General features: G+C 38.4%; 2 protein-coding genes across 3 annotated transcripts; one reads left to right on the forward strand and one right to left on the reverse strand.

Annotated features, from left to right (window-relative positions):
* Positions 1-3,144: 3,144 nt before the first annotated feature.
* LOC145784107 (golgin subfamily A member 5-like) lies at positions 3,145-13,561 on the forward strand. 2 transcript variants are annotated; one of them, XM_082595864.1, is made up of 12 exons: positions 3,145-3,703; positions 4,175-4,390; positions 4,938-5,106; positions 5,376-5,489; positions 5,764-5,870; positions 6,388-6,494; positions 7,270-7,437; positions 8,032-8,259; positions 8,650-8,799; positions 9,416-9,594; positions 9,983-10,046; positions 11,356-13,561. In XM_082595864.1, exons 1-12 carry the CDS (start codon positions 3,145-3,147, stop codon positions 11,443-11,445), a joined length of 2,151 nt encoding a protein of 716 aa, XP_082451990.1. In that variant the 3' UTR covers positions 11,446-13,561. The 2 variants fall into 2 exon arrangements, with proteins under 2 accessions (XP_082451990.1, XP_082451995.1); XM_082595869.1 differs by having other exon boundaries at positions 5,376-5,441.
* A 532-nt stretch (positions 13,562-14,093) lies between these two features.
* On the reverse strand, positions 14,094-27,553 carry LOC145784122 (delta(14)-sterol reductase TM7SF2-like). The gene is made up of 12 exons (XM_082595880.1): positions 26,851-27,553; positions 26,002-26,101; positions 24,064-24,239; positions 23,244-23,492; positions 22,621-22,792; positions 21,708-21,859; positions 21,129-21,278; positions 20,607-20,729; positions 20,042-20,210; positions 19,554-19,634; positions 18,126-18,254; positions 14,094-16,387 (listed from the first exon to the last, which is right to left on the reverse strand). Exons 1-12 carry the CDS (start codon positions 27,001-27,003, stop codon positions 16,227-16,229), a joined length of 1,815 nt encoding a protein of 604 aa, XP_082452006.1. The 5' UTR covers positions 27,004-27,553; the 3' UTR covers positions 14,094-16,226.
* Positions 27,554-27,947: the final 394 nt, after the last annotated feature.

The raw sequence follows: 27,947 nt of genomic DNA on the forward strand, positions 1-27,947 counted from the left end.
CTAGGTCTACATGACTTTTTGGCTCTTGCACAGTTGCACTGTTTTTATTGGAAAAACCTATTGAGTGTTAATTTGTTAAAAGACATTTTTATTTGAACCTTTCAGCTTCTCCACCTAACTATCATACTGTATTGGCTGTGTTGTATTGTTTGTTTGTTTATCTTTATCCTGCATTGCGGGAAAGCGGACTTGAGCGCTATGCATCGGTGTACGCCTTCCAACATACACCTGACCCGCGCTGCAGCCGACTGCAATGTCTGTTTCCGGTTGTCTACTCTACTTATGACTTATATTTGGTACTACCCATTACTCGAAATCGATCACTAGGTAGAGGCAATTATCGTTAAGTTTCTTGCCCAGAGAAACAACAGCAAGTGCGGGTGGCTGGAGTCGAACATGCAGGCTCTCGACTGCGAGCCCAACGCGCTAACCACTCGGCCACGGCTGCCTATACTCGCCCACGGCTGCCGACAGTGGCGTAGCCAAGGGGGGGGTTTTGGGGGTTACAACCCACCCCCTTTGGCACGCGTGTGACGTCACGATATTGAGAATGATGCTTTCAGTCTAAAACAAATTGCCTAATTTCCAACAAAACTGCATTAAAAGAGCGAGTTTTGCCAATACCAAACATCTCAGCCAGGAATTAGCAACAAGAAAACACAGAGACTTAGCTTTGTTTTCGAAAAATGCCGAAGAAAACATGATCTTATCCTTTTGCTATGCCACGGACAGCACCATTTACAGGAATATTCATACCCACATTTTTGTTGAAAATGCTCTCAGAATGCACCAAATTCAAAGTAATTTTTCAAAATTTTTTGGGGGAGGCCCCCCAGACCCCCCGCCGCTGGGTTGTCAAACCCCCCCCTTTCAAAATTCCTGGCTACGCTACTGGCTGCCGATGTACATGCAACTGTGTGATTTTTTTTCTTTACTATGTAAATTTTTGTTATTCTTAATATTTTTCTAACACTTCTGTATTTTTATGAGAAAATTTAGGCCTTTGGTGTAATTCTATGTGAAATAGTATGATTTGGAGGTTGAAATGGTGTCGTGAGCAAATTGGAGTCTGGCAACACTATAGCTGTGTTTGTTTTTGTAACAGTTTGGCTGATTGGCTCTTAGGCTTGGACCAGTGTTCTCATTTTTAGGGAGTTTGTCCCTTGATTGGGAATTTTATGCTTACTTAAGGGACAAAGTTAGGGATTTCTTGCCTTGGCTCACTTGCTGCATTGATTGAATATAGTATAGTTTGTACTGAAATTTGCTAAAATGCACTTAATTTTGTACACCTTTTTGGACTGATTCATCCACCTCAACCGCGCACGTAAATTTTTACCCAACAATATGGAATGTTATGCAGTGTTCTCTGGACTATAGTGGAGTAACAGTTGAGAGTAGAACTGGAGCATTCCTAGCTGTCCCGCGCAAGTTTTATGTGTGCTGTGATTAAGCGTTTCTGACATTAAAATCGATACCGTAGGCTAGGCTTATTGCTATAACACTATACCCGGTACCAAATTCTTTTTGTTGTTTTGCTGATTTAGGTAATTTTAAGCACAGACTTTGTGAATTTTATGTTTGCATTTCTGAGAACACTGGCTTCTAAAGACTAGTTAGACTTCCTTGTTTTTGTAGTTTTTTCTCAGGAACTGGATCAAGGGTCACTGGTATTATTGATATAAGACTTGGTGACGGGTAACACTAAAAGGCGGAAATGCGGAAGCGCGGAAATAAGCCGAAATAACTTTAGAATTAAAATAGTCAAAGTATTTAATGATCTCACAATTGCTTCTAAATAATATTTTTCAATGATATTTCAACATAAGAAAATGCTCGGTATTGAGTTCTGGCTAAAAATCGCATTTCCGCCTTTTCCTATTTCAATAAATTCCATTAAATTTCGAAATTTACTCCAATAACTGTGGAATTAAAACAGTCAAAGTATTTAATGACCTCACAATTGCTTCTAAACAATATCTTTCAATGATATTTAAACTTAAAAGTAGGTTCGGTGGTGAGTTGTTGTTAAAAATCGCATTTCCGCCTTTTTCCATGTTGCAACATTTCATTCTTTCATGATGAAGTTATCGCTATGTTAAACAATATGGACGCCAAGATCGTAGTTCCGCGTTTTCTACATCGGCATTAAATCGCTACTTCTGCGGACAATACGCCATTTCATGCCCGGCTTATTTCCGCCTTTCGCATTTCCGCCTTTTAGTGTTGTCCCTTGGTGACTATTTTGTGCTATTTTTGATCTTGAAATTGCAGTTTATAAAGTTAATTTTTGACTAGAGATCGCTACATGGGTTATGTTTAAAAAAGTGAGATTTTGATTTGCCGTGGTTAAAAGCCAAGCAATTGCACTGGCATTTATAAGAAAGTTGGGAGTTGGTATACAAGTCTCCGCCTTGGTCAAAAATACCTTGATGTCATATGTTGGATTTGACCAAAAATATAGGGTAAAGTAGCTGTTTTGTGTCGACTACCGGTACTTTACTTTTGCTTTACTATTTTCTAACCTCAACTAAAATCATCATCTAACCCTGAAGGTTAGGGTTAGAAAATAGTGAAGTGAAGGAAATGTATTCATAAACAGTTTTTGCTTGATTGAATGCTGTTCAGTGTTTACACACTTTGCCCTATTTGTATTGGTCGATCCCAATCTTTAACATATATTCACATTATAGCATTTATGACCAGGGCAGAAACTTGTACTGTACACCAGCTGCAAAAGTTGCAACTGCACAAAATCTCAGATATTTCCAACTGTTTTATTTTTAATCTAGAATACTTGTCTCCCTTACACTTTATGTTTTTTGCAACTTTCTTGCTGCACATATCGGAAGGGTTAGGCAAATTGTTTTAAGCTAGCCTAAAAATAGCCTATTAGACTAGATCACAAATTAAATCAATGTAATTTTGTATAATAAGACATAGGCTAGCCTGGTCTATAAACTTTCTTTGTCTACATCATTACATCATTGTGTCAAGAGAAGCGATTAGCCTCAAAAGAAGAAGTGATTAGCCTAAGAAGCTGAAACATGTTGGAGGGTTTTGAATTGTTTACCATACCAATCTAACTGTTTATGTTTGCATGTAGTCTAAATAAATTGTTACCATGCTTTTATTTCTTAGAAAATGTCTTGGTTAAATAATATCACAGATCTTGCCGGTAAAGCAGAATCGTTGCTCAATAATATTGACCAATCAGCAGCTGTTGCTATTTCCAAAGCAGGAGCTCAATTAAATGAAGAACCCAAGGAAAATATGAAGGCTTTTGCCACTGATAGTGTTCAACAGAAAAATGATGGTACATCTGAAGTGATTGGCACAAAAACTGCTCCCAGTGTATCTCGTGCCAAAGCACTCACACCAAAGCGTGATCCTGTCAAAACTAGTTCAAACAAGTCTGATGATGCATTATTTGATTTTCTAAACAGCCCAGAAAAAATTTCAAAGTCTCGAAGTGTCCCAGTAACACCCAGACCAAGCAAATTACAAAAAGAAGATAGAAAAGTTGTAAAAGGAAAAACTTTAGTTCCTGGTAATTTTGCAGCAAAAGAACATGTGTTGCCGTCTACTTTAGAAATATCTAGGAACTCAAGTTATGACTCGTTGAATTCAAAACGGAGTGGAAGAAAGGCATCTGAAAATGGATCTGTAGCATCAGATCCTCATGAAACAATTTCAGATGCAGGTAGATTTTTTTCTTATATATATACCGTGGCGTATACTTCTCCTTAAGCTATAGATATCAAAGGCAGTCTCTAGAAAATACACACTATGTTTGTCGCGCCACTACTTTTTGTATTGATAGTGAAAGTGGTGTTTTTTTAAACACAGACAAATTCTATAGATTGCAATGCATAGCCTACTGCATCAAAGTCGGAAATCCCAACTCAAATCCTATTCAAGTAAATCCATTGGTTTATGGTAGATCACTTTAGGCATAAATAAGATATTTTGCTTCTCGTGTACTTAACTTGACATGGCTTGTGTAATTGTGCTTATGCTCACTCTTGCCAGTTGCATATATACTTCCTTGTTCATTCGAATATATATACATTGATATTAAAATTTTATGCTTATGTTTGTATGGTCTTTCATATTTACAGACATGATCTTTACTACTGTAGTTATTGAGCAAAACAATGCTATTACTGTTTAGATGTGATTACTCTTCCTACTGATTCCACTGCTTCAGAAAGTGAGTTTGAAATGGTTGCAAGTTTGGCTTCAAAGTCCGACCGGGATTCACCATCTACAAACTCACAAGGGTCCTCGTCAGATGTGACAATTGAAAATCGTCTGCTAAGAAGTGAGATTGCATCATTGCATCAGGAATTGACACAATCAACTGAAAGGCATCGGAAAGTCAAAGAAGGTAAGTCAAAAATGACAACTTATTCAAATAAATATTTAGTTTTCAAAATCAACCTACCTTTAAGAGGAATGATAAATCTTTGCTTTAGCTTTGGTGCAGAAAGTGGCTTCAGTCCAGCAGACATTGGTGAGAATTCAATCATGTGCAATTCTATGTTTTCATCGGTACCATCCAAACTTATTTTTGCTCCAATTAGTACAGTTGGCCGATTTCTTCATTGCAGCGATTGCCTTCACTTCTTTCATCTCATTCTGTTCATCGTATCTTCCTCCTTCGATCTTGTTTGCTTCATTCTTCACCTGTTCTTGCACATTCCTGTTTTCTTTACCCGTCAATTTTCAAATTCAAATGCCTTCCAAAGAAACTTCCTTCCTCCTGTTCTTATATATAATACAATTATATATACATGTGCAATATTTTACTCATTTTCCTAATTTGTACTGTATGATTGTATGAAAAACAAAGTCGTTGAACTTCCATATATCCATTGTCCATGCTTTATCAGACTTTCTTTGCAATAAAGTGTTTTGTTTTTTTTCAAATGCAGACATCCAGCAAACCAACAGGGAACTGCGTAATCAGACCGATGACTTGCATGAAGCAATGAAGGCAAAGAACACGCAGATTACTGCTCTCAATATGAATTTGCTTGAAGTTAAGAAACTACTTGAACTTGAGCAACAGACCACTGCTCAATTGCGGACTGAAAACGAAAGGTTGGTAATTGATGATTGGAATCTTGATTTCAAACTTTTCCTTCTGAGTTGAAGACACTTGTAATTTCAATAAATATATGATGTATATATCTAATCAATAATCATGCAATAATTTTCTCTTTAATGTGGTAGTGGGTGAACTTTTTTTTCGTATCTAGGCTTATGCCGGGTACCGTAGTTAAAATTTAGTTTAAATAGACGGGAAGGCAAGGAAGCCGACCGATGAACATGATAACACATTGATGTAACTACTATTTGTGAATACACAGGATACTAGTGGACCAGAGTGAAGGTTCCGGCATGCACGCTCGGACAATTGAAGAGCTTCGTACCAGGTTGAATGAAACTGAACACAATCTTGCTCATGAAAAAAATGTCCACAAGTTTGTTTCATGTTGATTTATCATCTTTGTGTAACTTCAATAAAAAGCATTTGTTTTGAAAGTACAATGAACTTTATGTTTATAGGCTATACCTCTTAGTCTTAAATGAGGTCAACATTTTTTTCATGAAGTAAATTGAGATCTTTGAATGAAATCAAGAGCTTACCATATATTATGCATTGGTTGGATATGCTAAAAACTAGAGATTTATGAGTTGCAAACCTGATATTTGCACCAGCATATCAGTATCACCTCTGGACCAATATTGTTGTAGCCACTGTCAGCAAGAAATGTTGGAATTACGAAGCCAACAAGCTCATGAGTCTAAGAAGGTTGTGGAGTCTTTTCAGAAGTCTGAGATGGAACGACAGAAAGAAAAAAGTTAGTTTTTGAACTCACAATGCTTTGCTTTTCCTAATTACGATTTAACAACTTGTATTTCTTATCTTGTTAGTGGAAATTCAACTGATTGTTTGTCAAACGTATTGGACTTCTATTACAACAGTTTGTGAAATGGCTTTTCCAGTCCAAATATAAGTCTTGAGGTGATTGTAATTAGATGTTAGTCCAGTGCATTGACAACTAAAGTCTTGACACGAGTCTAGGATGTCATGAACATTTGTTGTTGCAGGCTATTAATAGCTGTTGCTGCTGTAGCATTTGTGCTTTTACTTTTCATCCAATGTTGTCAGTTTCAGATGAGGTTTGCCATCGTCTTTCTAATGCGAACGACGACGACACAAAAACTACGGTTAAATTCTTTGTGTCGGATCATACTTCAAAGCTTGTTCTGCACAAGCGCGAATATTGTGTCATCTTTAACCTCGCGAATCGCGATCTATTGGGTTGGTAGAGACCATGTTCAGGGCTACAAAGTCTTTATAAATATTTAATTCAGAAAAAGTCGATGATTTGTCCTCCGAAGTTCGATCCTTGCGTGGCAGCCTCAATGTAGCAAAGCAGGAATTGGCGGATTACAAGCAAAAGGCTGCTCGGATATTGCAAGTGAGATGGATAGGTGGCTTATTCCGGTGCTTTGTCATGTCATTGTTAGACGTAACTGGTTATTTATCAGGTCTTGTTAAGACGCCGCCATGAATCTTTCTGCATGCTTTCGTTCCTCTCTTCAACCCTTTGATTGATTTACCGACGCAAGCGCGTATTGCTTTATGCTCATGCAGCTTTCCTCTTAGCTCCTCGTCATGGCAAAGTGCCCACCATGCCTCGCATTGTACTTCATGTAAAACTAGTCATTCACCATGCTGTAATTCACAGTATTGAAATATGATTCGAAAAGAAACGCAACAGGCCGGGTTTCGAAGAGAGAAACATCTTATTAGCCGAATACTATTTGTAAAATCTAGTTTTTATTCATTGTCATGTCTCATTGAGCTATATCACCTAGTGCCCGTGATGGTACAACAAAGACTAATGCTGAAATTAATTTAAACCTAAACTAGCAATGATTAGCAATATGTGTCGGTGCTTGAATTAATTTCTAGGTTAATACACTTCGACTTGATCCTGACTAATACGAAGATTTAACTTGTGTCTTTGCCATCTGTTCAGTTGGCTTCGACTCACGATCACTTTATATGACTCGTCCCTCTTCACAGTCTCTTGCATCATTGTTTTACACTTAATCGAGTTTTGTCTTGCGTCGTATTTATTACGTAATCGTTTCGGATTGATGTCTACAATGTAAATCTGACTTAGCATCTAGTTTGTAGTTTCCAACTTGTTTGTATTTTTTATTAACTGATTTTTGTATAAATTTTAGTCCAAGGAGAGATTGATATCAAGCCTCAAAGGAACAACCGAATCCGAGATGACAGCATCCACAATCACATCCTTTGATCTGGAGGAGGCAAGGCAAGAGAGGGATGCCGCCAAGGAGGACCTCCATACAGCGAGGGTGGAGCTAGCTAACATCCGGACGGAATTCCAGGCATGTTGCAAACAGTTTTTCAATTTTGTTTTTTCACCTCTGCTTGTTCTTTTTCTACTGGTTCGCTTACCTACTCCACTGCTTGGTGTCTCTGTGTAGGAAACTGTCAACATTTGGCGGGGAAGCGAAGGCCGACAGTGCACAACTTGTCTACTTTTCAGCAGAGTGTTAATCATATGTTTGGTGCCGCCGTGCTTAGTGCCATCAACAGCGCACAGTGACCGGATGTTTGCGTCCTTCGCCATTGGCTACTCTCCCCATTCTTGCTGGCATCCAACCTGCTGAGCTTCGTCGTGAAGAAGCCACTCTCTCTCTCGGTCGACAAGCATTGAAGCCAAACTATCTACCGGATCCGCTGGAACAAAGCCTGGTGGTTGTTTGAGATGTCCAGCATGCCACTTGTGGTGTCATTGGTCGACGACGCAACTTTTGCAGTTTTCAACCGGAGATTACAAAAGAAGTGTTTCAAAGTGTTATGAAAAGATAAATTTCTCAACAACAAAAACATCATCAGGTGCCACTTGTGGCTTAGATGATCTTTCGGTTGTACGTGGATCGGTTGATTCTGATCTTACTGATGTGATCTTTCATCAGGACACAGAACAGCAGTTCCACCAGGATCAAGCGATGCTACAGGAGGAAGTAAATGAACTCCGTCGTAACCTGGAGGAAGAAGCCAGAGCCCACCAAGATGCTGAGTCGGAGCTGCATCGCCTACAAGAGGAGGAAAGAAGAGAAAGAGAAGAAAACGCGAGATCTCGTGCCTCAACACAATCAAGACTCCACGACAAGGATGTTGAGATCGAACGATTGCGGAACCAGGTAAATATCCTGTGACGTCTTTTCCAAGTTCTTTATGGCGTCACATACTTAGGCTAGTAAAGCAGTGCGACTATTCAACGAATCAGCACAAGTTTTCTTTCTCACTGCTGACTTACCATGACATCTAAGTCACAAAGTTACATTAACCTGCTTTAAACTTTAAGGCTTAGTTTAGGGAGTCGCAATGTATCCACTGAAATTGGCGGCTGATGTACCACGAACTGCAAGCGCACACCGCCCATGACGCTGTTTATCAAACTTTGCAAGATTTTCAGCGTTTTATGACTTTATGTTGGCATGTCGAGCTCATGACTGCTGCTGCTGCTCCACTATTAGACCCGATAGAGGCCACTATAATGGATGCAACAATTGATTACATTCTTCATTCAGCTGATGCTGCGTAGTCAGAGTACTCCTCAAGAGAGCGAGCTGGAATCTCGTTTACGGCAACTGACAGAGGCGGTCATCCAGAAGCAGTCCTTAGTTGAAACTTTGTCCGCCGAGAAAAGTTCCTTGTATCTACAGCTTGAGCGTATGGAGGTTAGAATTGTAGTCGTAGGCCAGTTTTAATCCGGTGATGTCCCCGTTAGAATTAGAATTATATTGTTTTTTGTGTCAAATATAATGTAGTTATCACTTCCTAAAACCTCTACAACCTGTTTCACCCTAAAAGGGGGGGGGGTCATCAGAACGTCCTATTCAAATAGAATGTCAAGTTGCCATGAGTTAGTGATGCGATACTGATGAACCCAGCCTCGTGGACGAAACACGTGTCTATCGCTGTCAATTCTTGCTACACTCGACCACCGAGAAACTATATTTGATGTAATTTGCTCTGCTTGGCTTTTTTGCTTGGCATTGTGCACTTTTTGTAGTATTAATATTAATAGTATTTGTTGTTTTTTATTTATTACTAATTGATCATGGGAACCATTATGCTCGGACAGAGAAAGCCTCCTCGGAAGCTTAATTCTAAGTTTCGTATTCTTATAGAAAGTTTGATCTACTGATACACTAACGATACGTGGAAACAAACCAATAGGTTTTATCTAAAGTCTGACTTTAAAACCATGAGGCTATGCTCACAACAGTATTCAAATAAAACGAAATGTATTGCGATTAGCTTCTGATTGTTCTTTCTTGCAACATTCACCAGGGACAAGTGAAGCGGTTGAGCCAAGAAGGAGGGAAGCATGTTAATGTGAAAGTGCACGATGATGACTCCTACCAGGGGAGGCATGGTATGGGGTCCAGTCCCTTATTTGGGTATGGGGGCCCGGAACACGGGGTCGTGTGGAAGGTTAGAAAGGCGGCCTCCATATTAGACCAATTCAGGTGCAGTACACAACTACACATTACGCAATGGCGAACATTAGCTGTTAGTTGTCTTTCGTTTGGAAAGGGCGATTTCGAAGTAGCACTCACATATGTTATTCAAACATTTTATTGTGTGAACTGCTTAACACCGATCGCCTTACAAATATTCTTGTAAATGGTTAAATCACCAGCTAAATACACTGAGAGAACGAGTTTTAGTCGGCCAATTATTTTAATCATCTTCATATATTTAAAGGTTGACGACATTGTTATATTCACTGTTCAGTGTTGTTCATGCTATGTTACAGCTAAATAAATTGTTGCTACCATTATTTTTCTTTGAAACAAGTTAGGTGTAACAAGTTTTCAAAATAAACTGCATACTACGTATTTGTTTTCATTACAGCATCCGTCTTGGCGTGTTCTTGAAGCGATATCCCCCGGCCAGGTTGTTCGTGTTGATATACATGGTGAGTTGCAACTGTCAAGAGCTCGTAGCCTTTTGTTTAAGGTTCCTGCTTACTTTATCTCTATGACGATGTATTCTAACTAGGGTTGTAAAAATACATTTTGTGTAAAATACACATGTGTAAAATACATGTAAAATACAAGAAAAATACATCGACGGAAAAATACATGTATTTTTCGTATTAAATTAAAACTTATTAAAAGCTCGCGTCATGCTCCGGCAACAGCGTAATTGCAGGGAGCATCCGCTCGCTACGCGAAGTTCTTGGTCCTTGTAGGTCAGTGGTTCCCAAACTTATTGTCGCGACCCAAACGAGGATGGCGAGGATGCTTCTGAGGGTCGCGGAATGGTAGGCCTACATAACAACGTATACAAATGAGGACTTTTGCACAATCCAACCATTCCAACTGCAGATTTTAGAGCCCTGTATATTCTTTTTTATCAACGTTTAGTGATTGTACTTAATACCTCACTTGCAATGGCCTTATAGTCTTCTACAGATATTATATATTGTGATGTCACAGGCGATCTAGGTCACAATTAGGTCATTGTTCTATTGCGGACATGTGTAACCGCCCACCACGTTGTTTTGAGTGGCCCGCGTTGTAGGCTACTCAGCATAATGTTAGTTCACTTACATCAAAGCAAGCTTAAGGTTTAGGGGGTTTATGTAGAGCTGAAGCTTTGTTTGTGATGTAAGAATGCTGCCTTGCAATTTTGCAATAAAGGTGAAATGGACCAAAATATTGACTGCTTTTATTGGCATAGTCACTGTACTCATGAGTTTCGAAAAATACAGAAAAAATACGAAAAATACATGTATTTTACGCACAACCAAAAATACAGTATTTTTACAACCCTAATTCTAACAGATGGTTGTTTTAACAGGAAAAATTCGTCAACAATTAGCGAAAAATTACTTGTAAAATCCTTATGAATTTTAATAATCCTTTAAAATTTGATGATTTAAGAATACAATCAAGAACCACCAGTTGACATCCTTACTGTCTTTTATATAGGAATTGTCAGTTATTTTCAATGAATTGTGTAATTCATGCATCTGTACTGTAGCTTGTTTTAATCTTTTGTATCATGTTTAGTTACAATTACCGATTATATGCCGTTAGGCCGTTACCTCTTACACCATCTGTTGTGTGAGAATAAGGCTGAACATTAGATATAGGCTGCACGTGAATTTTGTGCCAAGTGCAGACACTAGAAGAACAATGCAAGAAAGTTTGTACTAATCAGTGATATTTTATTGCTGCATGGTTTTTCACTTCCAATAATCTTGACTTGTCTATGACCAGGGGCTTCTGCATGTCTGGGTGATGGTGGTCCTTCTCACATACAAGCCTGAAGCTCATGATGACGATTTCATCGGTGGCAACCTGAAGTAGCCGGTGCGCTCGACCAATCAGTAACCTCCACGCACTGCGCAACCCGACACGCACCACTTCTTCAGAGCCGGGCAGTCTTTGGCTTGGCCTATTTTAACCAAGGATTCGAAGTTCCGACATGTTTATAATTAAGTCATTGACTTAAGTTCTGGAACAATCGAAATGCGTGGAGTACCGAGTACCCGCCTGGAATCAGATCAGTACCGGTTCGAAATCGGGTGAGGATGAAGTCTCATTCGCGTCTTCCTTTGTTGGAACTAGTTGTACTACTTCACTAGGCTACATTATTCTTATTGGGAAAAAAGCTAAGAATCTTTATATGGATTTGCTTGGGTGCTGTATATTGGACTTCTCTCGTTGCTGCAATGCGCGTTCTTGGTAGCAACCATTTAAAAGAAGCTGTTGGTCTCTTGAGTCGTTGATAGAAACCTAAAGAGATATTTCACAAAATTCTTTTAACGGCCTTTCTATTGAACTTCAGGCCATCTGTGCAGAATATAGATTTTATTGTGATACGGAAATATAATTTGAAGCCAGTTGGCTTGCTGTTTTTACGTCTTGTTTTCCATTAGTATTCCATCAAGTCAAATGTTTCCGCTGTTTTCCATCCTTCAGTTGTGAAGCACGTTTTTCGATTACAAATACGATTATAATCTTCTTTGTGTAGAAATAATTCTTGAAGTTATTTTGCATGCTACTGGGCTACATAACAAAGTGTCAGTCTTTCCAATGAACCTCCACAAGAAATGAAGAACTCAGTAAAATAATCCCGGCCCTATCGGCTCCACGGTGTTTTTTTTTTTTTGCTACAACCCAGACAGAAAAACCCATCATTTTCACGCAGACGTTGAGTCAATGTAAATGTGACGGATCTGCTGTCTGGGAAGGCAATATGGTTCAAGGCCAGACTCATTGAGTTTATCTGAGGCCCAGGCGATTTGCAAGTCCGCTAGGACACGTCACTTTGCAGTATCTGTGCATTTTTGTTTACTCTGATATTGTAGCGACCACATCTATTTATTTATTGCGCTAGCAGTTTGAAGATTCTTTTGTAATGGAAGTGATTTGATATATGAAGAAACAATTTTATGTACTGTATTTCACTTGTTGGAGAATATGAACATAAGAACAGGACGATCGATTTAACAAAGAAAAAGCTTAAGCTGTAAGTAAAACAAGAGTGTGGTTTACGAAAAACGAGACATTTTAGAAAGAGAAGAATTATTAGAAGCAAGGAAAGAACACAATTATTGTTTTGCTCGCAGCTTTGCTTTTTTGAAATCGATGGTCATGTTCTATTGTTTACCGTCGAAGAAACAGCTACCGAGCATTTTTCTTGTGTTATATTTAGTTCGACTGTCCTTCATTGACTTTCTTTGGTTGCGATCTTATTCTCTGTGTCCCCATTGTGACGATTTTGACAAACCACCCTTAGCAATGGTTTCACACCAGGGGTTTTCACCATGCACGGTATTTGAGAGGACAACCCGGAACCAATAAGATCATCGGGTCCCAAATCAAGGCACTTCTATAAAAACACACCTTATCCAAAGAATACGCGGTGGTTTCTTTAGGCTCCCGGGCACTTGGAAAGGTTACGGGCCCCAAATACCCTCCATTAACGCTTCTGTTCCCACTTCAGTCACCAGCATATTCTGCAATATCGAATCAACAGAAACCAGATTGTTTGTGTGCAACTGTGCATAGATTTTTTTGTACAAGAAATAGACGGCTTCTCAAGCGCTGAGAAATTTGAAGAGAATGTTAGAAACATCATAAGTATAAAAACCGAACTGTTCAAACTTGTGATGTTTATACCACTAGATGCCAATATTGTGGTGTTTAGGGCAGGCCGTCTGTGGTGTACAAACTTCTACCCAACAGTCAATACTTTACTGTGCAATACTGTGCTATTTCTTTTTGAGTTCCGCCAGTACCGTACAAAACCAACTCTGTTCTCATATTATTTTGTGAAGCTCAATTTGTTGTATTTAAGAACTGAAGTTTCACGGGCGTTGTGCACATGAATAAATACATTGTACTATGTAAGGTGATAATCTGCGTTTATTCCGACTGATTGACGAAACGTCGAAAAGACGTGTAAATTACATGTAAACATCGTAGTCTTAATGTGTTGTGATTTTGACTAGCTGGAACAGTATTCTCGCAAAGAACTTTGAAAAGCCACAAATCGTTCATTCACGATTTTCACTGACACCGCATTGTGCTTGAAATGTTGTGAATGATCAGAATAGGTTTATTGCATAGAACGCGATGCTTTGAGTTGGTAAACGCGGGTTCGATACCTTGTCGAGTCGTTATACCGGTACTAAAATTGTTATTTAGTCGTTATACTAAAATTGTTATTTAACAAAACAGAATCTTTGCCTGCTCTACTGCCTACCTTGCAACGCATCCGCAGCGGACAGAGCACTGTAAATAAACATAGGCTAGTAGCTTTCTCCTCTACATGCATATATGGCAGTACTTCGGAACTAGATGTCGCTATACGGATTGCCGAGGAACTCCGTTATCCAACTGCTCAGTTGCCGTAGTAAAATGCAACATTCACCTGTTGACTCGGCGAGAGACAACAATGCAGGTTACCATACCGTGACTACAGCTTGCAATGAACGAGACTATTCGTAGTTATAAAATCTTTGATGGACCAAACTACTAAAACGTATGTACAAGATAAATCACACAGCAGAAAAACCTAGTCATCAAATGAGCGTAAACAAACATTGAAATCATGATTGTTAGTAGTTTTGGTCAAAAGAACACGACAGCAACTGACACGATTTAAACCATCAGAACACTCCTGTAATTCTTTGAGTAGAAAAAACATTTCTAAAGAGTTTTGATATAAAAGCTGTTTAAAAATGATAAAGGGTAGTAGCTAGTTTGCGAAATTCCCACTAAGTTTCAACACTCATCACATAATCCGCAACTGAACAAATCACAATCTGGGAATGGCTATTTGGAAACACGGCAGTAACCTGCCAAGGCTTTGTCAGTCCGAGGATAAAGATTCAAACCATTATACAAAAGGCAAATTACATCATACACTCGTGAACATTGTTGTTCAAGTTTAATCGCTGCGTTTTACTACATTAATGCATCACACTCGTTCTCCAGAATGAGTGTGATGAATGCCGAATGTGAAAATGCCGCCAAAGCGTTCGATATTTAGTTAAATACAATTGAAAGAACAAAAGTTTTGATTTTAAGCAGATTTCGCCGATTTGTGACAGTTACTATAAAATCTACTGCAGAGAGGAATGTTTAGGAAAGTTTAAATTATTACTGGGATGTCGGGGGATTTACACACGTCGTTGAACTTTTACGTAAGATTATAACTCACGAAAGTGTCTGGTGGTCACCGTTAATCGGACATACAAGTCGTTAGTAGTGCTACAGAGCAAATACAGCATCAAAAATATTTGGCAAAAAACTTAATTCTTACAAAAATAGGAACTCCAACAGCGCGGCATTTAGTATGAAAGTTAAAAAAATATTTTGAAGAATTTTCAAATTGCTGAAGAAGTTGCTTGGATAAATGCGAAATAAAACATGAGGCTAGTCAAACACCTACTCGTCTTTGCTCTTAGACATAACCAACATACTATCCAGGAGTGCGCAACCTTCAACCTACGGTCAAACCCAGTTTAGTGCCTTTGAACCTACCGCGGTCAAGATTGCACACCCCTGATAAAGCCACATCTTGAACAGTGCTTCGGCATGAAACGCTATGTACAAACGAAATCGTCAACACATCTCCTAACAACATAACTTGACGGTTGAAGTAATGATCAATTTTAGAGCGGGAACCACAACATATTCGTAAGGAAATTATTCAAACATCATGTGACGTCATTGCCTTCATCGAACCACTCACAAACGAGGCTTCTGACGTCACTCCATAAATTGACGAAGCAAAAACGATTCAAACAGCAATTTAAACAGAGGCCATATTGTGACAGGACAATCTCGTATTTATAATTCCATGATAACTTAGTGGTTCGAAAAGTCTGTGCTTTGAAAAGTACTTATTGGAAGATTTAACGTTAACATTTTTTATATTAAAATCGATTAGGTGGCCTAGCAGCACGACTCCCCACAGGACGTCGGTTTGACGCCGCTCCTGATGACGCGCTGTGTAGGCAAGGCACTTATAACGGCATGTCAACATGAAGAGGGCAACTGAATCACTGCTTCTTCGTTACTTTCAGTTGCCTGATGTATTGCATCTGGGATTCGCAATGTGCAATATGTTGTCGCAATGGGTGCAAAATATAAAGAGATTATTATCATTTATTATTACTATTAACTAATATATTGTAGTTGTTAGTTATAAATATTACACTAGTTGTTAGTATGTCTTATTCTTCGTGACTTGCCTCGCTATAAACCTGTAATGGCGCCAATTCATTTCGACAGAACAAAATATCCCAAGGGTGGATAGAAATGACAATTGTATGATATTAACACGGAATTTGAGTTTCGGAACCGGTTAGGAAAGTCAGAGAATTTGACTATGCACAAACCACTAAATGCTAAGGGTGACATGGGTTGTCGTTTCATTTCAGGAGAAATAAACAAATGGAAGCGTCGCTGCAGACAACAAAAGAACCTGATGATTTGAGATAATGTCCAGGCCGTTGCCGGCAAATAAAAATCTAAGTATCAGGTCTGAACTAGTTAAAGCAAAGTTCTTTGGCTTGCGATTCTGAAAGACCAAGACATGCGCTTGCCCTGAGTGCAAACTTGATAAAGTCTCTTTAGAAGACACCGGGTATGACTCTGTACTTGACCCTGTTGCAGTACACCTTCCAAGCGCTCCCATGTTTTTTAATGCAACACAGTTCATCACGCAGGGAGCGATGACAAAGTAGGCATGTGACGAACAGAGGATAAAGCCATGGTACAAAATGCTGAAAACCTGAAAAATAAAAAATAAACGCAACTGCAGAGGTTGTCTTGGTCATCATGTGCATCACGATCAAGCACAGCACTTATGATACCGCAACGAAGTACACATTCGAGGCGGAACTAAAGCTGTGGGTATGGTGAATAGGTAGCTAAACAGGAATCAAACCTATTTAGACCGATGCAAGTAATTTAAGCTCAAGGACACAGCCAATGCGACCGTATCGTGAAATTACCGAAGACCAACTGCTCTCATCAAGATGGGGGTTTTAAGTTCAGCAAAACGTAGATTATACACGGAATGGCCCGTTTCGGTGAGTCCAATTTGATGAGTTCCCTATTCGGTAATTTTTTGAATTTTTTTTTTAATTATTGGGTACCGTAGCCTAATAATTATCATTGCCGTTTTTAGGGTTAGGGCCAGGGTTGCCATCGACATGGACCCAAAAATAAGGACAACCGAAAAATTAGATTAACATTTAAAAAACGTTTTTAGACATACTTTGTAGTTATACGAGCCTGTCATATTACATTCCATACTTTTTGCCAGAAACAATCTGCTCCAGCAACTCCTTGTTATTAGAAATTGCTTCATGGATATTCACAGCAGCTCAGGTATAGGTTTATCTTTACTTGTAGCTGGGATTTGACTGTCATTTCACTAAGTCTGTTCCTTTCCTTGGTCCACTGCGCCGAAACAAGAGAGAACACTCTTTCCACAAACGCATTGCTGACCGGAAAGGAGAAAATGATGCTAACCAGTATGTAGAGCAGCGAAAAAGAATTGTTTCCGGTAAAGATCTTCATCCACTTGGCCTCAGGTTTATCCTTGCCGAACACATCATATGGAATCTTCTTGAGCAGAGCGTTAACAGCCGAGACCTCATCGAACATCTCATCTTTCATTGCCATTAGTGGATCAACTTGCTTCGCCAACCCCTTGACTTCCTCGTACTCGATTGCTTGATCTTTCAGCAGGGTCCACTTGATGTGCGTTGGATGCTTCTAAAATCGATACCACTTGTTGATATATTCCAAGGTAATTGTGCAGAACTCCTGGAAGCTCGCTTTGAGAACCTTAACATGCTCTTCATCGACTGTTCTTAGTAGTTCGTCTGTTGTTGCTCCGAAAAACCCTGAACACTGGCGTTGCAATATTTTGATCTTGAAAGATTCAATTATCTCTGCTAGTTCTGGAAACAATGCAGTTGACTTTTGCAAGAGTAACAGTGGTTTATTGAAGAGCAAGAGAATGGGAGTACTTTTCATTTATGATGTCATAAAATCTCGGCGCAAAAGCATAATTTTAGAATATTATGCAATACCGCATACCAGAGCAAAACGATCGAAGTTCTGTAATGGTTGAAATTAAGACAAAATAAGGACGCAAGTCGAAAACAAAGACATTTCTTAGAAATAAGGACATTTGAGTTTTCTAAGACCTGGCCCTTCAAAATAAGGACAAATCTTAAAAATAAGGACGGTATGGCAACCCTGGTTAGGGATTAGGGTCTTATTTCAACGTTTAGCGACGTTAAAACGATGTAAAAGCGGCAATGATAATTAGGCTACGGTACCCAATAATTTAAAAAAAAAGTTCAAAAAATCACCGAATAGGGAACTCTCCGAAAAAGGCTTTCACCGAAAAGGCTTTCACCGAATCGGACTCACCGAATAGTAGCAGACCCGATTATACAAGGACCTATCCAGTAATATAATTAATAAACTTTGTTAAAAAAGCTTCCACCTACCGCATGTCAAGCTAAATGCGATTCCAACGAGTATTTCTCCCAGGTAGTTTGGATGACGAACGAATCCCCAAAGTCCGGACACAAGAATACGACTCCCATGGCTGTTGGTGGATGGGATGCTTTGGAAAGCTGGAGAATAATGTAGACTTATGCACGGAGTAGTCTGCATAAGAGCTTTGTTTCATATGGTAGGCACTTTAACATTACCCACTCGTCGAAAAGCGTACTCGCGATTCAGCTGATTTCAGTCATGTGACTCGACACGTGATATTCTGATCGAAAAATTTTGATACAAAGAAATTTAACTGAATGCTTCGCTACAACCAGCGTTGCCTAATGGTTAAGGCAGAGGAGTAGTAATTTCGATTTCGTGGGTTCGATTCCCACCCTCTGCTAATACTATTTTTTCTTCTGCAACTGAACTGAGTGCAAGAAGGATCTTTGACTGCAATCAATGGAGTTTATAAGGAAAATTGTCACTAAAACACAAAGCAATTTCACATTGAAAAGCAGGCACTCTTCGACGAGTGGGTGATGTTAAAGTGCCTACCGTTTCATACAGCCTGGTGGCTGAGGGTTTAGATTAAGTGGCCATTTTAAGTCGCAATACGCGGAACAGGAGATGTTCCGTGGTTGTAAAATCAATTAAAAAAATTGTTTTGAAAACGCAGAGATAATAATATTCTCAAGAAATTTTTGTTTTAAAAAAGAAACATAACATCGTGTATAGCCGAAACCAACGTAGAGGAAAAATGACTGAATGGTCCCAAATATATCACGGTTGGTTAACGCTAAAGACAACTACGTTCAAACAGTTAACACATGGTGAGAAATATCTCTGTGCAAACAATGAAGTTTTTAATCGTTAACTTAATTGATGATTTACAAACGAAAACACGTGGACGATAATAAGTTTGCGAAAAAAGGAAAGCCTAATGCAATGAGACCACAACCATTGTGGAAGGCAAGCACAAAATACTTAATAATGATGTTTTTTAATGTTACATGCAAAAGATGGGCTTTTCAACTGGTACAACAAAACTTTCATCGATTGTTCGCTACAGCAAAACCAGATGTGTACACAGTTTCGCAAACTCTGGTCATCATGGGTGTATGATGGTATTTCCAGGCTAGATTGGAGGGCAGGAAATCATCAGCCACTCAGCAGTCTCGTCGTCCAGGACCCTCAGATCATGCGCAGCGTTTGGAGGCCGGTGGCTTAGGCAGTGGTGGATGACATGGTCTGCGGTCTGTTTAGTAGCACCACACTCGTATTCTGGTGAAGAAGCCAGGCCCAACTTGTGCATGTCCGAACGAAAGCGGCCGACGCCAGTTCGTAGGCGGTTAAGCTTGACCCAAGCAAGCCTTGCGAGAGATACTCCAGTATCACAATGGGATGACGTTGCTGTTGACAACATGATAACTCACTTGACACCCTGGAGTCAAAAGGATCCATCCGGAACAGACTCTTCTGTCTCCCCGACCAGAAGATGAGGATGAATCCAGTAACTACATGAAACGTATAAAGTTAAATAATAATGTCGTACAATGACAGTTTATGATGCAATAAAGTGATTGGCTTACGTACGATCATACGCTTTGCAGTATGTCCACTGCCGTGCTTTTGAAATTTAACCACAATTATTAACATGGACATGCAGATCTCGATTTAAGACTGCTTGTGTTGATTACTGTATACTTTGCTCCATTTTTAGGATTGTACAAAGTTTTAAATAGCATATATATTTTTACATAAAACAATCAGACCTTGTGAAAAAAAATCTTTTATACAATGGGAGATCGTAAAATTATTTTCGTCCGAAATCATCAGAAATACGAAAGCTTAAACTTTTAATTTTAAAAACTCAATCTAAAAAATACATTTATTTTCAAAACACGAGATGTCTAACTCTTACATAAAAACGTAGCTATCATGACAAGCATTGGGATTGACAAGTCCGACGGATAGTTGATGACATAGCGTACAGGGATGCTATATAGAAACGGAACAACCACAAGTTCTCCGTAGAATTGCGGGAACCCCAGAGCGTCGTTCTTGATATCGAACATGTAAGGACACTGGGCCTGAAGAGAAAGTTGATTTCAAAAGCGGAAATCATCAGCACACATAAAGAACGAAGAGGTATTTTTCTGAGAAAGATTTTTTCTGGTGCAGTGCACCTTAGGAATTGAACTACGAATTGCACCAATTTATATAACGATTATTATTATTATTAACCACCTATATACAAGTTATCTTTCTCAGAAAATAAAAAGTAAAAAACATGCAACAATAGACATTTTTTTTAAGTCATTTTTTTCAATGATTGTTGAAGTCTGCAATCAACGTCGGCAGACGTTGCATCAATGTAAAAATTATAGACTTTGCTATGTGGGATCTTCACTGTGATGTTCCTGAGCTTACATGCTTGCATTAACAAAAAGTTTAGCACACTCGTAGAAATTAGCTCTACCACTTACTTCGTCATAGAAAAAGGCGAAGAATATGTAGGCTATCTGAGCGAGAGATATAATAAGGAACTGGGGAGTAAGGGTCCCACGCATGTTGTACTCCCTCTGCATCTCAATCCATACCAAAACAAGCTGAGAAGCGACACGATGGGTTAGAGACTAATAGTAATTGCGTCTGATAAACGAAATTCGTCTGGATACTTCGTTGTTAAGTTAATGTGTTTTGTATTATATAACGCTGTATCCATAGCAGATATACGTTGCTCTTGGCGCTTTACAAAGCAGACAATGTCAGACCGGACGTGCAAGGGCGCTGCCAAGTTTATTATTATCCTGAAAACATTCCTTTGTTGAATGCAAAGCTGGAATTTAGTACCACTTAAAACGTCATAGTTTTAACCTTAAAACGTCATATTCAATGTCAATGGTCAACGTTTGCTAGCAGCAATCTTGATTAAAATGCAAGATTATTCTAGATTCTAGAAGCTTTGCTTGTAGAAGTTTACACAAAAACGTAAGCGTCTTACTTACCCAACCGGTCATTGCAGGCCGGTACAGATATAATTTCAAATCGAACAGTTTCCCGATGCGCGGGTGCAGCACACGGCCAAGAAAACTGTCGTAGAGGTGAGAACCAGTGTTGCCAGATTGGCTCAAATCACTTCGTTCCGCCCAAAATGACTGAAGAAAATAGTAACTAATTGCAAACCGGTGTACAATAGTTAATGAATAAGATAATTGAAAAACACTCCATTGCTGTGCTAACATGCCGACGTGCTTACAAACCATACATTAATTGTACCACCAACAAAAACAATATCATTTACGTTCTGAATTATGTAGAAGTTTCCACACTAAAAACTTTTGATAAAAATGAAAAAATCTTATAGCCAACGAAATCTCAACACGAATGCCATCACGGCCAAGAAAGAATCAATAACAAGCAATGGTCATGTCAATAAACTTAAAATATTATATAACCGAATAATTACATCATGAAGTAGTATATTTGGAAAGTTGCGTTATTGTAGCTATACCGGTACATATCTACTTAAAATTATTAGTTAGGTTTCAAACCAGGAAGTTTTCAATAACAACCCATTTCCTTACCGCAATGTGCAACAACAATGTACCAACGTAAGAAACCATCAAAGTGGCGACAGCCATTCGAAACAACTCGTCGTGTACAAATGAGAAGGATACGTTGTATCGAAACACTGCCAAGGCATACGTGGCGCCGGTGAAGAACAAGGTGTATGGAGCTGCAATGCATCAAGTAGACTTTCAGAAGAGATGCATCAATTCAAACAATTAGTTGTGTCACCCCAAAGCAAGGAGCCCTACACACCAAACCAATAGTTCTTGGTCGTTTATCATTGGTACGTATTCACTACATGCTTGCGTCTGTATAGCTGATGCGGCTGCTTTTTTGGCAGGACACTTAAAGGCATGCCTGAAGAAAGATGAACACAAAGATCGGCTTCCTTGCCTTCCCGTCCACTTAATCTAAATCTTTAACAACCAGACATAAGCCTGATTAGGGTGCATCAAGCCCAAAATAGCTGTAAATTTAGATGAACTCTACTGGGTCCACATCGAGCTTGAAAAAACGAAAAATAGGTTCATTCCACATGAAAACAGCCCATATGAAAATATCTCGAATATGATACCTCTCATCGTCGATCTGTGGTGTATCAGCCAAATTTAGAAGACTCGATAGAATTTTTCGTTTTTTCAAGCTCGATGTGGACCCGGTAGAGTTCATGCAAATATGGTAATATTTTACACAATTGATTGCTTCTAAGGGTAGTACAATTTTAATATATGTACTGGCATGAGAAAAAAATTTCATGAGGATGGTTTGATGCACCCTAGCCAGGATACCACAAACAAAAAAACACCTGCTTTTCAAACCAGCTTTGAAAAAATGAGTTAAGGAAGAAATTTCTTTCTAAAACAAAAATAACAATTTTGGTCACAAAATACAAGAATTCTATTACTTTGCTTTGTAAACCATTCCTACCACTTATTCTGTAGTTGAGTCTGTTGCCATTAGGTGTTGGTGGACCCTGAATAATGCGGCCAAGAGGGAGTGCATAGATGATGGCATGGAAAAGCATGAAGCCAAGCACAAGAACAAAGGATCTTACATTGAAGTAGGCTTGCCATTTGTTTGGAACCAGCGACAATTTGAACTGCAAAAATGTCCATATTTATGCAAACTGCAAAACTTGTCGATTAAATAAATACAAGGGATTGGTTATTGATATTAAATATGCTTGCATACTAACGTTTATGTTTATTAGGCTGTCCCACGTTTAGGCGACTTTTCAAGAAAATTAGGTTCGGGTCGAATTCTGACTGGATTTTTGTCACTAATTTCAAAAATGACGTTACTTTTTCACTATGACGTCATCTTGATGTGCCAGCTAGCGGACTTTTGCTACATTTTGGCTTTATCACGAATATGGTAAGAGCTAGAGAGTTGGAACTTGCGGAAAAAAGACCGGAAGGAACGATTTCCTATTTGTTGTCAATACAATATGAAACGCTAACTGCAACAGAAAAGGAGTTATTTTGAAAAAACATGGTTAACTGGAACATTTCTCAGCTTATTATTTCCCACAACTATAGCTGTCTCCTTACCCTAGAAATAGAGCAGTCACGTTCCGTACAAGCGAGAAGGAGCAGCAGAGGCATAATAGGGGCTGTTAAGTATCTCAGAAACACACCAAAGGTTCCGCCGTATTCTACTGGGTAAGGCGTCTGGTCTTTGGTTTGTGAAAGCACTTCACTCCCAGATCGCACAATGGGTGATGACAAAATCTCTTTCTGTAGTTGCCTGGTCATCATATGTCGTCGATATGATGGAGTAGAAATAGAAGAGACCTCTACCTGCATCATAATTTGAATAATGCAACAACTATGGTCAATTGCTCAATGCTCATCATGTATTGATTTTACATAAATCATACAAGCTATGCAACCTTTCACACAAATATCCAGATTAAAATAAAATTATTTGTATGAACAACACATTTCACATCTAAATTGTATTATTATTCTCAATAATAAAAGTAAAATTGGCTGATTAGAGTGATTAGTAGTATGCAACACTTAAGTCTAACAAAAAAATCATGCACTGTAGATTGCAGTGGGTACGGTTATATACGTGTTTTCTTCAGCAAGAAACACAATAAATGTGACATATATGCCAACCCAATAAATCGCGAGGTGTGGAGGGGGAGACTTCGTTCTCGACAGACAAGCCACACCCACGACATGAGGATTAATTCATGGCCTGTATAATCAAAATTGGTTGATGATGATATATATAATAATTAATAACACCAATTAAAAATCAAGCTCTTAAGAAATTTACAAATAGTCTATGTCTAAATTTACTTTAATTTATGTTGATAAACTTCCATAAAAAGTTCAACATTGGCTAAAGTAATTAACTTACTGTGGAGCTAGTTGTCTTAGTAGTTGTCACACTTTTCTTTGTTGTAACTTGCTTTTGTTGTTTTTCTGATTTAATTTCAGCTGTTTTTGCATCTGGAGAAAGTGATACCTTGTTTCGACTACGAGAACTAGATCGAGATTTGGGTGATTTAGATGTCTCACCACTTTTTTTGACACCTGAAAAAGTGCGACAAAAAAGATTGAGTCATAACCTTTTTGTACAAATGTATCATCAAACAGTGGAATTTGTCTGACAGGAAAACTGAAGATCAGTAAAGCAAACCGTAAATATTGCTTGATTACAATCCGAGCTAGATAGAACGAGTTTGGAAAAAGATTTCGATGCAATCATATAAAGAACACACTACATAAAAAACTAACCATTGCTCAAACTTTACACTTTAAAATATGCCGTTGTTCAAAACCAAACAAATAAACAAGCTTGATTATATGTTGAATATCTTACTTTGCAGAACCGAATGTTTGGAACATCGTGTCTGGAAAGCGGTGAATAAATGCCAAGATTTTTGTTAATAAGTGAAGACAACAGCTGTTTGTATATATATAATATATTATATAATAATGGCAGTACTTTGGAACGAAGATAATAGTTTAAAAATCATGTCATTTACAGTACAAGCCCTTCTATGGCTAAAAAGTCCAACGTGTGACTGACGCGGCTGCAGTGATAGACTAACATGTTAACTTTGTTAAGTCTGCCATCGGTGATGGTGGTCAGTGGAGAGTGATTGTGTAACACAATGCATTAGAGATTCAGCCAATAGCATATAAAGCAATCTGCAGGGCAAACGTAAAAGACAAGATAGAAAGTAAGCTAAAAAATCAATTCTGTACAATTGACCTCCAATAAAAACAACCAGTTAGACACAATAATTATTATATTATATATAATACTAATATAATTACTGATTTTAGAGCTTTATAATTGCCACAAATCGCACCTCAGAAGTGCAGAACGACATATAGTTAAACACTGAAACTTCTTTTGTATTGACAATAAAAAATTGTGTTGCATTAGATCAGAGGTGACGAACCTGCAACCCGTCAAAGAATTTTGTGCGGCCAGCAAAACAATTTGACAATCGCTCATGCATTAAAGACAAAAGACATCTCAAAACTGTTTTGATGATGATGATGATGTTCGCCCTTTGTTTCCGAAAATGGCCAATGAGAGTGAGATCAAACTTTTATAGTGTGGGCTTTGGTCAGTGAAGGCTACATGAGTGCGGAGATGGCTGATGAGGCCTATCTGTGTGGTGAAGCTTCTACTGCAAGATAGACATTGGAAGGATGGTTGGCTAGGACCAGGGTTGTTTGATTTATGCCTTCACTGGTACACCTTTCCTTTGCTACAGGTCGTTACAGTCGAGGCTGACAGATGAAAATCTTAGTGTGCACTTGAGAGTTGCCACATCGCCTGTTCGACCTAAGATTGAACGCTCAGTCAAGCAAAAAAACTTTCCAAAAATCCCACTAAGCAAAAAAATTCAATGCTTCAATGTTATTTTTTAATATTTTATGCTTCAATGCTGCATTAGATAGCTTCAGCTGTATGATTCGCATTGGTTTTTGTATGTTGTTTGAAAAAGAAATTTCATTAACTGATTTGCTGTTTCGGAGTATGTATAATGGTCGAAACAATTCGTCAACTTGAGCAAAAAGGATAGAGCCAAAAAAAGAAGAAATCAAAACCATAAGTGTTCTGTCAGGACAGAGAAAAAATTGTTCAGTAGCCAAGGCAAAATGTTGAGTTAGCTGTATACTGTATTATAATGTGCACAAGTTTATTGCAATATAATAAGCATCTGCATCTTGTTTGCCATGACGTACTGACAATCTGACATAGGCTAACGGCATATAAATTCAGCAGTTGCGATTGTTGTAGTCAAAGTATTGTATATTTGAGAACAAAAATTACTTTGGCCTTTTCTGGCTGGACTTCTTGCAGGTGATCTCGAACGCCGCCGAGATCTAGCTGGAGATTTAGAACGTCTTCGTTGAGAAAACGTTCCTTCATGCTAAGAAATAGTGGATTAATGAACTAATTAAGCCATGACAAGTCTCAACTCAGAAAGTAGTTAAGTTCATTTATGCAGCAATCACATTACACTAGCAGCATATATCTATGAGATTAACTACCATGACATTAAAAAAAGTTTTATTTTTAAAAATGTATTACAATAGGCTAGTTATCACATGCAAAAATATTGTTTGTCTCCACTTAAACTAATAGCATATATTAAGCTTCAACAAAATTAAAAGCATTTTATGTCATTAATTTTGCAACAAAATGATTGAAATAATGTGAAGCTTTCAAAATGGATGTGCAACATAAAGCTCAATTTCCATACATAAAAAGAAAAAACTAGTTCTTTCTACTAAGATCTGAGAGGAAAAGTTTTTTCATTTAATCAAAACCTGTAGGATATTGATTATTGAATACTTTTAGTGTTCCATGCTGCTTAACATAAAACACTAGACAATGTAGATACGGATGACCTGTTTTAGCCTGATGCTGTGAGTTTGCTGCACGGTAATAGCGGTTTGCACTAGCTTTCGGAACACAGTTCCCTAGTCATGTGCTACAACTGGGGAACTGTGTTTCAAAACCTAGTGCAAACTACTATTACCACAGTGAACTCATAGCATCAAGCTAAAACAGGTTGTTAGTATCTACATTGTTAAGTAAGCAATGATCATGCTACTAAAAGTGAAATTCAATCTATTGCATTAAACACTAGTATTAACATTTGGCTACTTTTCTTACCTTTATAAATTTTATTGATATATCCATTTCTGTACCATCCTCGAACAGCACACCTACCGTATTATTGTCATTAACAGCTGTAATTTTAGAAGGGAAATACAGAGCACTTCCAGGCCACTTGGCCATAGCTTTATCACCCACAGCCCACTTCATCTTTACCAGGTATCGTGGCTAAATAAACTGATACAGAACAAATGATAACCTTCTCTTACAAATTTTCTGAAAACATAATGTGGGTCTTGTAGCATAAGTTAAATTGTCTTGTCAAATTAAGGGTGCAACCTAATTCGTACCATGAACAATTCGTACCGTCAGTTCGTACCTTGAAAAGAACAAAAGAAAAAATTAAAAAAAGCAGAAGTCGCTGATTGCAGTGTCCGCAACAAACAAACTGAAAAGATCGAGAGAAAAAAATAGAACAAAGCCGAAGTCGCTGATCGGAGTTTCCGCAAACAAACAAACTGAAAAGATCGAGAGACAAAAATAAAACAAAGTCGAAGTCGCTGATTGCAGTTTCTGTTTTTATGCAGTTTCTACAAACATTTTAAAATTTCCGGTAATGATCCTAAGAGTTTGCCGAAGTCGCTGATCGCAGTTTCCGCAAACATTTTAAAAGGGTTAGGGTTGATCGGAGTTTCCGTAAACATTTTAAAAGGGTTAAGGTGTTTTTGCAAACAAACAAACAAACTGAAAAGAACAAGAGAAAAAAATAAAACAAAGCCGAAGTCGCAGATTCCGTTTTTCCGCAAACATTTTAAAATTTTCCGATAATGATCTTAAGAGTTGGCCGAAATCGCTGATTGCAGTTTACGCATACATTTTAAAAGGGTTAGGGGTTAGGATTGATCGGAGTTTCCGGAAACATTTTAAAATTTCCGGTAATGATCCTAAGAGTGTTTGCTTGTTTGCGGAAACTCCGATCAGCGACTTCGGCTTTTTTTAATTTTTTCCCTCGATCTTTTCAAGGTACGAACTGACGGTACAAATTGTTCATGGTACGAATTAGGTTGCATCCTAAATGACTCCGTCTTAGACAAGTCTAAATTTCCGAGACTCTACGATGTGATCAACTATGATATATTATAAGTTACTTGCAT

The sequence above is a fragment of the Aplidium turbinatum genome, chromosome 1, assembly GCF_918807975.1.
Source record: "Aplidium turbinatum chromosome 1, kaAplTurb1.1, whole genome shotgun sequence".
Lineage (NCBI taxonomy): Eukaryota > Metazoa > Chordata > Ascidiacea > Aplousobranchia > Polyclinidae > Aplidium > Aplidium turbinatum.

What these genes read in the sequence shown, in the direction of transcription:
- LOC145784107 (XM_082595864.1), top strand. Translation starts at nt 3,145, where the DNA reads ATGTCTTGGTTAAATAATATCACAGATCTTGCCGGTAAAGCAGAATCG. An exon ending in TTGCGGACTGAAAACGAAAG is followed by an intron (nt 5,107 to 5,375) that starts GTTGGTAATTGA and finishes GTGAATACACAG; the next exon opens with GATACTAGTGGACCAGAGTG. An exon ending in AGGCTGCTCGGATATTGCAA is followed by an intron (nt 6,495 to 7,269) that starts GTGAGATGGATA and finishes TATAAATTTTAG; the next exon opens with TCCAAGGAGAGATTGATATC.
- LOC145784122 (XM_082595880.1), bottom strand. Translation starts at nt 27,003, where the DNA reads ATGAAGTGGGCTGTGGGTGATAAAGCTATGGCCAAGTGGCCTGGAAGT. An exon ending in TCCAGCCAGAAAAGGCCAAA is followed by an intron (nt 24,240 to 26,001) that starts GTAATTTTTGTT and finishes GCACTTTTTCAG; the next exon opens with GTGTCAAAAAAAGTGGTGAG. An exon ending in GTGACTGCTCTATTTCTAGG is followed by an intron (nt 22,793 to 23,243) that starts GTAAGGAGACAG and finishes ACATTTTTGCAG; the next exon opens with TTCAAATTGTCGCTGGTTCC.